The sequence below is a fragment of the Carassius gibelio genome, chromosome B20 (assembly GCF_023724105.1).
Source record: "Carassius gibelio isolate Cgi1373 ecotype wild population from Czech Republic chromosome B20, carGib1.2-hapl.c, whole genome shotgun sequence".
NCBI classification, from domain to species: Eukaryota; Metazoa; Chordata; class Actinopteri; order Cypriniformes; family Cyprinidae; genus Carassius; species Carassius gibelio.
Window position 1 is genome coordinate 19,612,831 of NC_068415.1, and position 14,207 is coordinate 19,627,037.

General features: G+C 36.4%; 1 protein-coding gene across 11 annotated transcripts in view; it reads left to right on the plus strand.

The window, feature by feature from the left end:
• The window catches only part of LOC127984265 (disabled homolog 1-like), a 165,251-nt gene that overhangs the window by 50,676 nt on the left and 100,368 nt on the right, over window positions 1-14,207 (plus strand). For all 11 annotated transcript variants that reach the window (XM_052586827.1, XM_052586833.1, XM_052586830.1 and 8 more), the window contains exon 2: window positions 9,387-9,587. In XM_052586827.1, the coding sequence (XP_052442787.1) occupies window positions 9,521-9,587 (67 nt within the window). In that variant the 5' untranslated portion in view covers window positions 9,387-9,520. The remainder of the gene's footprint in view (window positions 1-9,386; window positions 9,588-14,207) is intronic.

Genomic DNA, 14,207 nt, shown 5'->3' on the forward strand with positions numbered 1-14,207 from the left:
GATTCACTAATAAGAATAATTTCATAATAATCACTAGCTTGCGTGTCATGCTTTGGTGTTTGTGTTTGATTCACTAAAACGGAACAAATTTATTAGCATTATTAGCTCTTGGTTCAGGCTCCAGCGTTTGCATTGTAAGTTTTTGATTCACTAAAAACAACTAGCTTGTAAGAGTCATTAGATTGACTATCAGACAGACTTTAGGTTTTTTATTGTATGTTTTTGATTTACTAAAAATAATTGGGTCATAAGGGTCATTAGTTTGGGGATCAGACTTTGTGTTTGTGTTATATGTTTTTGAGTCACTAAAAAGAAACAGATCAGTAAGTGTTTTACTTCTGTGTTTCAAAAAAGAACTGGATCATAAGAGTCAACAGCTTGGGAATCAGGCTTCAATGTTCGCATTGTGCATTACTGATTCATCAACAAGAAGCAGCTACAAAAATATAATAATAATAATAATAACAATAATCATTAGCTTGAGTCGCTAAAAAGAAACAGATCAAACAAGTCATTAGCTTGGGAATCAGACTTCGGTGTTCATGTTGAATGTTTTTGATTCACTAAAAAGAATCAGCTCATTAAAGTGATTCACTTTAGAATCAGACTTTACTAAACGCAGGCAACTCTTTTGGAGTATTTTAGTCTTGCGTTTGATAACACATGTGAGAACTGTAAATGAAACTAAACGTCATTTAGTTTAATTTGTTATTTTTATACAAATGAAACCAGTTCTGAATACATTTATTCAAACCATTTTAAACCACACTGTTTTTGACACTACATCTGTTCACTTGCTTTGTATGTGTGTGTGTGTGTGTGCGTTCTTGGCTCGTACCTGTGCTGAGGTGTGTCCCAATGGCAGCTGTTCTCATTGGGCTGTAAGATGCCATGTGCTCTGACAGTGCCATCTGTGCAACGGGTGCCAGTTGCCAACCTGTCCCGATCATGTCATGCCAAGGCCTGTACATACCCTGTACAACCACCACAAGTAATGAATCTAGCGCCCTGTCACTCATTAAACACACAAACCTTTTAGACAGGGAAACAAAGGATGGTGTTTATTTTGTGTCACACAGTGGGCCACTGGGATCCTGTGGGTTTGGGTCGTTTCAGGGTTAATCAACTGTCAATCAAAAAAAGAGAAGGACATCTGTTCACAGAACAGTCAAATAGGGGCAGGCAACACAAAACAACATACTGACTGACTTCAAGCCAGACCGAACCTTCGGTCCATCTCAGACAGCAAAATATCCCCCGCTGAGTGATGTTCTTTGGGTCTTGAGTCATATTCTTCAGGGAACATGAAGATTTGTCATCTTTTCTTTTGACCTGGAGACCCAAAACCTTGTTAATGCTCAAGGTTTTGTAAAGGCCAGTGCAGAAACACACCAGTGAGTCAAAGAGTGGAATCACCAAGTGTGCAAGTATAGAAAGGAGATGGGCGCTTTATCAGGCGACTCGTTATTCAGGGTCTTCTGAGTCATAGTGGAAAATCAGATGTGCAGGAGAACTAATCTACTGTCTGAAAGAAAGACAGATACTGGGCTGAATGAAAAAAAATTCCCATTTTATTTTATTTTATAATGCTCAAAAAAATAAAGGGAACACTTAAACCCACAAGTGTCCCCTTTATTTTTTTGAGCAGTATATTTTATTTTATTTTTAAGTGAATAACATTCAGCTTTGATGTATTAATTTAATTAGAAGTGACAGTAAATAGATTAATAATGTTACACAGATTTATATGTCAAATTTATGCTTTTGAGCTTTCTAATCATCAAAAAATCCAGGCGGAAAATATATCACAAATTCCACAGAATTATTAAGCAACGCAACTATTTTCCACATTGATAATAATAAGAGCAGCAAATAAGCACATTAGGACTATTTCTGAAGGATCATGATTTCTGAAAATTGTATTTTAAATTAATAAAATATAAAACAGATATTTTAATTGTAGTTTTCAAATATATTAATGTTTAAATTGTATTTTTGATCAAATAAATTCAGACTTAATGTAGGAGATTTCAAAAAAAAAAAAAAATGCATTACTGAGCCCACATTTTTTAACTATTGTGAGTTCATCTGTCAGGTGATAAGGCTAATATAATTAGCCTAGAAATAAGGCTAATATAATATTTGCCCCAGTGCTTGATTCATGTGTTAGTTTGGGAAATCACACTTTTGCAATCCAGTTCAGCACTGTATTCTAATATTTTCTTTCATCATCAGCAATCCACTGTCTGCTAGCGTATCCTAGCCCTCATTCTTGCTCCCAGTCTCTCTCCCTCTCTCTCTCTCTCTCTCTCTCTCTCTCCCTCTCTCTCTCTCTCTCTCTCTCTCTCTCTCTCTCTCTCTCTCTCTCTCTCGCTCAGTAATAGGCTGAACGGTGCTGGTTAGAGTTCAGAGAGAGGCTTTATTAGCTGTGGTCCAAATAAGATGAGACAGGAAACGACAGGAACAGACTGAGAGCTACCATGACCCAGATTTTGATAATTTTTGTGTGTAAGACTCTCACTTTCTCTCTTTCATTTCTCTCGCCCACACACACATACAGACACCCCCACAGAAAGACCTTGTCTGAAAAAAGAAAAAGAAATTACAGAGCATAGGCGTCACTAGACTTTCATCTCAGCACCCCTAAAAATCACAATTAACTCAGTTGTCAGCACCCTTGAAAATGTGATTATCTCTCTTTACGTTTGCTAAAGACAGTGGCTGTGTTAAATATCTCAGGTTAGTTTATGTAGCCATTTTATAATTATATTAATTGTATTAATTATGTAGTATTGTTTTATTTATTTTTTTCCCCTTCAAATTCAAGTAGGATGAGGTTGAAATTTGCTGGCACTGACTACTAGATCACCAAGACAATAGCTGTCAGGATGGAGGATTGTGGGTATGAGCATTTGTTCAGTATGTAGATATGTATTTTTGACTGACAGGTCTGATTCGCTGTAATGTGGAGGCTGTTTTGTCAGGTGTGCTGTTGAGTGACAGCACATGTATAAGTGTTATCTGCTATATTCAAATATTCAGAATAGAACTTGTCCAGCATTTATCTCATGCTTTGACATACTATAAAAGGACATGTATTGTTGCTTGTTATGAATTGTTGTCTTTATCTGAAAATATAAGTGGTAAATGTGCTGGTATGAGTTTTTATTTCGATAGCAGGGAGGGACTTGGATAATCCTTTCATATTCAGGGTATGTCCCGAATACAGGAAGGTGAACTGGGACTCAGTACAGATGGCAAGGGAAAAGAGAGCAGAACCTGACGTGTCCTGTCATTTACCCAGACGGTATGTACGCGTATGTAAGTGAGTGTGGTTATCTGGATTTTATGTCGGAGAATAGTTGTCACATGCTGTCAGCAGAGGAGAGGCTAGTAATGACACATTTATCTACCCACATGTGTGTGAATGTGGGTAACTGCATTTAAACACTTAGGATCTCCATTGATTTCCATCAAAAGAGAGAATGGATGGAACTGTGGCATATTAGCACATATACTCCAGATGCATTGAGCCATGCTGCTCGTATGGGTGATGCAGGTTCAATTACAGCACATTCTGCTGTATTTGGCAGTGCCTATATGCTTCCATATTTAGTAATGCTAAGGTGTAATGGGCGGGGCTAGATGGCAGCATTTTTATTTCTGTTTTCTTTTTTTTTTTCTTTTTTGGTCTTTTCGGTTTATATATTGTTGGTGTTTTATTCTACCATAGTTGTATTTTTTTATTTAAATTTTTGTTTTTTATTACTGCTATTACTATTTTTTTTTTTTTTTTTAGTTCAGTTTTAACTTTTTAAAACTTTTGTAGACTCTTTTTTTATTTTATTTATAGATACAAATTTTAGTATTGTAGGGCTGCCAAATATTAATGCATTAACTGGTTTAATTTAATAATAGTTAACAACAAATATATATATATATATATATATATATATATATATATATATATATATATATATATATATATATATATATATATATATATATATATATATATTAAGTTTCTTATTTACTTATTTATTTACATTTCCTATTTATTTGTTTATTTACATTTCTTATTTTTATTGTTCATTTATTTATTTATGTTTCTTATGTATTTATTAATTTATTTTAGTTTTCCTTTTATTTATTTAATTCAGTTTTCAGTATTTCAGTATTTTCAGCTTTAGCAAACACCACTACAGTAGTAAAGCCTCAGTGTTTGCGCTGACTGTTTGACCCCAGCTGGTCTGTAAACGGCAGAGACGGCAGGGTTTCTGTAAGACCGGCCGAGATGTGGTCAGAGAAGTGTGCACTAGCCCAGACGCCCGCAGCCTGCCGCAGCGCCTGGCACCATGTACCTGTTAGTGGTGGGTGATTTATGAGGATTAAGCCGGCTTGTTGGCAGCGTGCTACTTATGGGCATCCAATTTACTGCCTGTTTCCTCCTCCTCCTCCTCTTGCCCTCCTTACTCTTCCATAGATCCGTGGGTGCTGAAGTCCCTGGCATGGTGGATGATCATTTAGACGTAGCTGGATACACCATTCTTTCAGGAGCTTTTTATAGAGTGTCAATTAGTCTTGGAAAGCGTGAAGGAGTATTCCGGATGGATTTGTAGTAGCGGCAGTTGTCCCAGTAGATGTGGGAGGCATGGAAAAGTCCTCCACCATGTTGATTGCGGTGTTCTACAAAGCTGAAGAAGTGCATCCAGAACCTGAAGGAGTAGTTTTGTGGTTGCCATCATTTTGCCTGCCAGTCCATCCCAGCTATCCAGCTTCGCTACATAGCTGAAGTAATGTCAAGAGGACATAGGAGGTTAAATAGCATGACCTTGGTGAAGGACGTCAGTCTTTTAATTTGTGTTATCAGCTGCTGGCAGTGCATACAAACCTGACATCGTTGCATTAAAATGTTTCTAGTTCTTTGGCCCCCTTTTAATCAGTTTTCACATTTGATTTGATTGACTGGTCTAAATCTAAATTTGAGTCCACCCTCTTCTTCCAGCAGGGCTCTTTCTCCTTAGCATTTAACCAGGATATGCCTACAAATGCATGAAAGTGAGTACTGTACCTTCATGGGTGTTGTAGTGGTAGTTATTTTCCAGTTTTCACTTGGTGCTGACAAGTAGTAAGTCAAGCAGTCATTCAAGATGTCAACCAAACGTCTAGTCAATTGGTGTCTAGGATTTTGTTTTCAAATGTTTTGTCTCAGCTATATCATTTTTCACAGGGCATGAATTTATATACACAAAAATCATTTTAAAATGGTTTGTAGCATGCTGATACACTGTTAAAAACAAAGGCTATTTATTGGCGTTGATGGTTCCAAAAAGAACCTTTAACATTCCATTGCACAAAAGGTTCTTCACAGTGGAAAACTATGACACCAGGAATACTACACTCAAAAATTACAATTTGCCGTTAATTGACTCAACCTCAGGTGTCTCCTAAAATCATAATTCCAACAATTTTATGGAAATCTTTCGTAACATTATAAAAGTGTTTTAGTTAACAGTTTATTTTAAGGTGTACTTTTTATAATAACAGTTAATTATGCATAATTACATGCAAATAACCCTAACCCTAAACATATAGTAAGTGCATGTAGTTAATTACTTAAATGTATAATTACACTTCAAGAGTAATGAATGTCCTCAATTGTGACTCACTTTAGCAAATCATGTTGGATTCATACTGTACCCATTGGAATCCATACTGGCCAAGTGAATAGAATAGATATGACAGAAATGAGGATATGAGCTTAATTCTTGCATGGGGTTTGGTTTGGTAAGCACATCCACAATATTTGGAGTCCTGTAGATTCATGTTTATCTTGCCAAACATTTCACGACATCTGAAAATAGCAGATAAAGAAAAACATGAAAGCCAACGACGAATGATACACTCCTATGTCTAGTGGCTTAGTCACCACTTTTCATGCGCAGTGAACTTCTCCGGCTCACCCACTTTCCTCACACGCTCTGAATGTGTGGCATGTCCCAGAGGAGACCTTAACCTAGATATTAGAAATATCTCTCATGCCTCATGAGAATGATGCACCAGACCTCGCCTTATGTCTCGGGGAGGAAGAGAGGAGGGTACATAAGAGAAAAATACTTGGTCTTCGTCTTCAAACAGAAAAATAATATATGCTTCTGGCAGGAAATGTGTAGTTAACATACATTTTTGCTTTATGAGAGCGTAGGGAAAGAATGGGACAAAAATGTGATGTTGCAGGTCAGACTCAAACTTGCTTATCCCATATGAGCCCCAAGGTCATGCGTTGACTGCCGTGCCACAATTTCCATTCTATTTTCTATGTTTTTGTTCATGTTGGATATAAAAGGTGAAGCAAACAATGGTATTTTTCCCTGAAAGTGACAATACGACATTCAGAGATTTTCATTGCAGGACAGCGAGCCAGCTGGGCTGAATAGTATCAAGGATTACACAATTCCAGATGCATAGAGCGAAGGTGAAGTGAGAAGCTAATGAAAATGGAAAGAAAATGGCTAGAATGGGAAAATGCTTAGCGGGGAACTCGGTCTCCCTCTCTCCGCGAGATAATGGCAGTAATTGGACTGACTCACGGCTCCTCTCTGTGTGTTTCTCTCAGATAAAGAGCGCCGTGTGAATCTCCGCTGCTCTGCGACATGCTCTCTCCATTCGGAATTAAATGTTCTGCACACAATGTGCGGCGCGTGGCCAGGCGGTGGCTGGAGCTCCAAATGAAATGGCTGTTTAAATCCCTCGGCGGCAGCTTACAGTGGCCGCTACCCCGGCCTGCTGAGCGGAGCCCTGGACTTTAGAGGCTTTCGCAGACTAGCCCTCTCAAAGCTGCTGCACTCAGAACTGATGTGTTTGGGCTTTAACTTTGCAATACATTTAGTTTTTTGTGGGGCAGACTAATTCTCCTGATTTACTGGTATTAAGGCTTTACATTTCGGATGTGGGCTTGGAACTGAGCATCTAAATCTCATCCAAAAAACTGATATGGAGTACAAGTAAATCTGATACTACCAAATATATTTAAAGAGCTAGTTCCCCCCAAAATTACAAATTTGTCCCCGTGACTTTCCAATCCTGTATGACTTTCTTTCTTCCTTCACAAAAAGAAATTAAACAAGTTTTTGTCCGTACAATGAAAGTGAATGGAATTCCGAAACATTGAATTCTGGACCCCATTTCAGTGTTATTTTAGTATCATTGACAAAAAGTATAACAAAGTGAACAAAAAACAAATAGCCATAAATGAACAAAACCCGACTGCGAACACAGGAAACACAAGGGTTAACAAGATTAACAAATGCTGTGTATATGATCAAGACAGGAACTAGACAAAACTACAAACTAAAAGTCCACACAGCAAAAACAAAAGCACAAAATAATAATAATTATAATTTTTATTTCATTTCAAGGTTGAATTTTTTTTTGTGTTATTTGTATATTTAGACATTTAAAAAAATATTTATAATATTTATTATTATATAAAATATTTTATTTAATTGGAAATTCATGCAGTTTTTTATATTATTTATGTTTACTTTTAGTTATTTTAGTCAGTTAAACAAACAAACTAAAAATATTGCAATGGCAGCTCGCAGAAATAAATAATAATTGAACGTTTAAGCATTATTTTTATATAGTCTTTATCATTTTATTGTAATAGAATATGTATGCACTTATAGTAAATATTGATTGATTCATTCATTGATTCATTGATTCATTCATTCATTTATTCATTCATTCATTCATCCAGTCATCCGTCCATTCATTCATTCATTTGTTCATTCATTCATCCATCCATTCATCCATTCATTCATTCATGTTTTAATAATTTTAGTAGTTCACTAAACAAATTCGAGAAATATTGCCTTGACACCTAGATGAAATAATACATTAATTTAAATAAGGTTTTTTTTTTTTTTTACCTTATAATATTTTCCACAGAAAAAGGGAAGTCATACAGGTTTGTGATTTAATAATGAGGGAATTTAAAATGTAGATTTAGTTTGTTGTTTGTAGATTGTATCATGTCGGTCCATAAACTTAGGATGTTGTGCTGTGTGACTCATCCCAGTCGATACATCTCGAGGTGTATGGATTTCTAAGTGATGCCATGATGTTCGGCTGGCCCGCCTGAGCAGTTAGCGCCGGTCCCTGCGGTCTGATTGCTGTTGTGAGGTGGAGCAGGGTTGATCTGCTGATGGCTCTGGCACCTGCAGTGATGCTACAGTGCCACTGAGGCCAATTAACACATGAAAGGTGCTTCCCACCTCCCGACTGGCAGCGCCAGAGGAGCGGGCTGGTGAAGGAAGCGAAGGAGGCGATGGTGGAGGTGCACAGGAAAGGAAGCTGGCGCTGTTTGCTCATGCGATGACAAGGTGAGAGGCGAGAGAGAGAGCTGATGAAACAATTCAGTGCTTCCTCTTGCCTCTTTCCAGCTGCAGGGAGAGGAAACACTGTGAGAAAACAAGGCAAAACCTCCTTCAGAAAGAGCGATGTCACACTGTCCAACATTATTAACATCAACAGTATAAACAATTATTTACATGTTCTGCAAGTTGTCATCTGCAGGGCTTTCAGAAGACATTTGGCCTTCTGAACTTTTGTATTTGAGTGTATTCCAGGCTTTTATATATTGTGTAAACAGTACAGTACAGTACAGTGAGTCCAAGATAAAGAAACTGAACGATCGAACAAATGAACAAACAAATACATATGAACATATTTCATATAAAAAATAAGTACATAGAAATAAATATTTAAATCTATCTATCTATCTATCTATCTATCTATCTATCTATCTATCTATCTATCTATCTATCTATCTATCTATCTGTCTGTCTGTCTGTCTGTCTGTCTGTCTACCTATCTGTCTTTCCCTCCATTCATCCATCCATCTATCTATCTATCCCTCCATTCATCCATCCATCCATCCATATATCTATCTATCTATCCCTCCATCCATCCACCCATCCATCCATATATCCCTCTATCCATCCATCTATCTATCCCTCCATTCATCCATCCATCTATCTATCTATCCCTCCATTCCATCCATGCATCCATACATCTATCTATCCCTCTATCCATCCATCTATCCCTCCATTCATCCATCTATCCATCCATCTATCTATCTATCTATCTATCTATCTATCTATCTATCTATCTATCTATCTATCTATCTATCTATCTATCTATCTATCTATCTATCTATCTATCTAAATAAAAATGATGCTTATAGAATTGGCGTATTCAAGTCATTATATGTATGAATTGCATTTGTGTGTTTTCATGTCATGAGACAATCAATGGGTATTAACATTATATGGTAACACTTTGGCTGGAAGCATTCAAAATGTCTTCAATCTGTTGTCTTGCAGCCCTTGCTGGGAGTGAATGAGATGCCGTGTCGAGGCTAGAGGCAGCGGTGGACTGTTCCCGAGTCAGTGGAAAGCCCCTCTAGATGAGCCAGTCACAGCCACCCAGCTGCACGGTAAAGGACTAAGGATTTAATATGTCAACAGAGGCCGAGCTCCAGCCTGCTGCCAGACCCAGCGTCAGAAAGGACTCCAAGAAGAGAGGTACGAGCCCTCATACAGACACATGAGTAAACAGACAAACACACACTCACGCCCGGGGGCTTGTTCAGTCTGCGGGGGTCAGCTTTAAAATCACAGGCATACTGTGCAGATACCACACACACACTCAAACATAAACCCACAGCGCCATAGGGCTGGAAGATAGAACTGAATCTTGTTATTTGAAACGTTTGGACAGAACTGAATGAATTATTGTTTATGCTAATGTTTCTCAGATGCAAGAGTGGCATGTTATTTAGTTCGTTTGTTTTTCTTCAAGATTTTTTTGGTGAACAGTTTTTTATTTATCTATATCAGTCATTTATTCAGTGTTATGTTGATATCTTTGAGAAACTATTTTAGTTTTTATTAATGTTTAGAATTTTTATTATTGTTTTTTTTTCCATTTTCATTTTATTTAAAGTTTCTATAATTCTGTTGTGTTTTTTTTTTGGCATTATTATTATTACTATTACTTTTAATATGTTAATATTTATTTTTATTTCAGTTTTATATTAATTTTAATTATATATCACATTGAATTTTCTATATAGGTTTTATTAATATTTTGAATCAGATTTTATTATTGTATTTTTTTCATTTTCATGTAAGGTTAAAGTGTTAGTAATTTTGTTAAGTCTATTTCATTTTTATTTATTTTTATTTCAGTTTTATATTTATTTTTATTTTAGGTAAAGTTTATTAAATCTGTTGTGTATATATATATATATATATATATATATATATATATATATATATATATATATATATATATATATATATATATATATATATATACAATATGTCTATATAGTTTTTATTCGTTTTAATTTTTATTTAAATTTTAGTTTCAATTATTTTAGTACTGAATAGGTAAACTGAATAAAATTGAGAATTGTTGAAACATTTATTTTTTTAAGTTGGTTTTACTTTACTTTCATTTAACTATGATACCTCAGGTGTCTAATCTTATTGTACAGCACTATCATTCTTTAGCTAGGGTCGACTGTTCTTCCATAAAGTTAAAGCGAGAGAGACAGTTCCCTGGTGGATGCAGTATGACATTTATTGATTTTCTATATGTGTACTGTACAGTATGTGTTTAAATGCCCACTGCTTTGTATTTTAATGCTCAGAATGATCATTTACCATATTTTCCCTGTCAGCACCCTCGTCTTTGCTCTGGGTCACACTCTTAATGGGTACTCAGACAGATGTTTGGTGTGGGACCAGTGCCAAGGGGCCTGTCGGTCATTGTATGGCACTGCACAGAGGGGACAGACTGTTGCCTCTCTTGTTATAATGAGTCTTGTTGCACTGCCCTCTTGTGATGCACCACCTGTTCCTTAGTGGCCACACAATGGCATTTAGTGCCAGGCTATGAGCCCATGAGACCGTAGCAGCGCACCAGATGTCCCATAGAGCTCATACAGTGAGAGCTCTGTCTGTCTAGAAGTCTCTGACTTCTACATATACAGTAGTTGTATGTCTAAGAACAAGTCTACAAACTTTCTGGACATTCGATACTTATATTTTAACATTTTTAATTATTCATTTTTCTTAGGGGGTGTCATAATAGGTTTCATTGCATTTGAAAAAAAAAAAACAGCTAAACATTCCGTATTTTTCGGACTATAAGTCGCACCTAAGTATAAGTCGCATCAGTCCAAAAATACGTCATGATGAGGAAAAATAAAACATATATAAGTCGCACTAGACTATAAGTCACATTTATTTAGAACCAAGCACCAAGAGAAAACATTACAGTCTACAGCCACGAGAGGGCGCTCTGTGCTGCTCAGAGTAGAGGAGCACTGAGCAGCATCTCTGGCAGCATAGAGCGCCCTCTCGCGACTGCAGACGGTAATGTTTTCTCTTGGTACATTTTTGTTGGTTCATGTCAAATTAATTTTGATAAATAAGTCGCACCTGAATATAAGTCGCAGGACCAGCCAAAAAAAAAAGTGTGACTTATAGTCTGGAAAATACGGTAATTAATTAATATATTTTAATATGGTTGTTAATTTATAATTTAAAGAGCCAGTAAGATGAAAATTCTAATCCATCCAAGGTTAAAAAACATTGTCATTTTGTCAAAATATCATTTTAAAATTACCTCAATTCTCAAAGATCCCCAAACGGTTAGCGCGAAGCTGTTCAAAAGATTCAGTTTCCTTAAACCCCACCTTTTGGTAGCATACTGTGTTCTGATTGGTCAACTGACATAGTCAGTTTTGATTGGTTGTTCCGTACACATCTTCACGGTAAACAATGCGTTAGCATCTTTTTGGGGTGAATTATGTCTTATTCCTCTAATCGCGAAGCAAACAGTAAAATAAAATAAAAAATAAAAAAACTTGAACAGTCTCGCTGCTTTTTCTACTGTCATTGGCGTATTCAAGCCGCGCGCTTCAGTTTGAATCTGAATAGCGCGTTCAGCGCGGGGGCGTGGTCACATTAGATATAATGAAGGGAGACATGAAAAACGGACATTGCGTTGTTTTGATATGGATTACTTTATCACAGAATATTTACGGCTGCACTTGATTAGTTTTAAAGTAGACATGTCAAGCTTTCTATAGATATCTCTCTCATGTATCTTCGTTGAGTATTCACGGAGTTACACTTCATTTTAATGACGTGTTTGTAAATGAAGATCAGCGCAGACAAAGGCTGCAGACAGCACACATACTGATAAGAAGCTCGGGAGAAAACAAACACATAACTATATAATCATACTTACAGGTTGTGATTCGGAGATGCTTGTTGGTCCAAATAAAGTTGGTAATGAACCCTCTTTTATGGCCTAACGCTTCGTTCTTTGGCAGTGAAAATAAAACAAACTTGCCCTTACAATTAAAAACACACTAGGCATTTCTCAATGTCAAGAATACTTCCTTGGTAGTACTGACCCTTCCAAGTCACTTCCTTCAGAGGCTAGGTGAGACTCCTCTTTAGCATACGGAGAACACGTAAATGGAACAGGCTAGCAATTTCTTGCACCGTTAATGCTCCGACTGCGTTAACGTTCGACAATTTTGAATTTTTGAACTAACATTAGATAGCAAAGCTGCGCGCATAGGATTGTGGGTGATTTGAGAGCGCGAAGAGCGTGAAGGATACACATATGCATCCTTTCCTGTGAATGGGATATTCTTCAAGGACTCAGTCCTTGGTTGAAATTCCGATGATCCGACATTGGAACAGTCCTTCGACGGATGTCGATGACGTAGCATCCTCGAAATACTGGCTTCCGAGGATCCTTCCTTGACATTGAGAATCACCTACTGTCTCCTCGACATGATGCTATCACACCAACCAGAGCGTCTGTGTGGGGGGTGGGGCAGGTCAGAGCTTTGTTTCTCCCAAGACGGTAGGCGGAGATTATTATGCAAAGTGTTCCTAGTGACGTACATAGAGATGGGCAAAAGATTTGAAATCTATAACGATTCGTTTCAGCGATTCAGAGTCGACTCCTTACTTTAGAAGCCAATAACTTTATAAATTGTGTACTTTTTGGTTTAATTACTTTGCACATTGTTTACACTGATGGACAGCTACATCATACACTGTAATACAGGTAATTTTTGATTTCCCATCTGTGTGGCTCTATAATGTAAACAAATTTATTTATTCTCAAAGCATAATAGTGTTAATAATCTATTTTATCATGTCAGTTTGTCAACAAAAAGAAACATTCACAAACTATTCATTTATATATTTATTATGTGAATCTAACAATAAATTGAAATTCACAGAACTTCACAGAAAAAAAATACCTTATTTCTTTATTTATTCATAACATGATTGTGGGCAAAAATTCAATGATTCACAAAGCGGGTGTTTATAAATTATGTAGTTTATTTATTTATTTAATTATGTGAATTTGACAATAAATTGAAACATTCACAAAACATCAAACATTTTATTTGTTTGAAAATACACTGAAACACAATTCTGTAATGATCTGATTGGAATATTCAAAAAAAAAAAAAAAAAAAAAAGAGCACTTTAAGACTTTTATAATGAGCAAACTGTCAGCCAGATGTTCACATAAATATTAAATGTACGATATAATGTCTATATTGTTTCATTGTTGCGTAATTTCTTATATAACTTTTAGTGTGAGATCATTTTGCTTCTAAGTATCACAGATAGAGAAATAATACACTAAAGGAAAGTCAACAGGAGAATCATCTGATTCCTCGCACCCTTTTCATTGCTTCAAACAGTCTTCAGTTTTTCAAGATCTGTCATGGTTTATGTTCAGATAAGCTCTACAAATCTCTAAATTGCTAACCTTTCTTTTTTAACCTCCTGTATAGCAAACAAAAACCGATGCAGTTATCCACCTAAACGGGACACATGCAAGTAAATATGCTCCTGTTAGTCGAATATTTAAGCACTAAATAATGCTTATTCTCAACCAGTCAACAGAAACAAACAACATCCACCTGTCTCTTCACCATCTTCATAACAAGCCTGACCTGCATCTCTGTTCCCTGTGGAATGGATGTCATTGCACCTGCTGTCTTTTCCCCTAGAAACCATTTGGGCGCGAATCTCGAATCCGTCTGTTTATGACCACAAAACACCACTAATCGGTTGCTAATGACAACGACC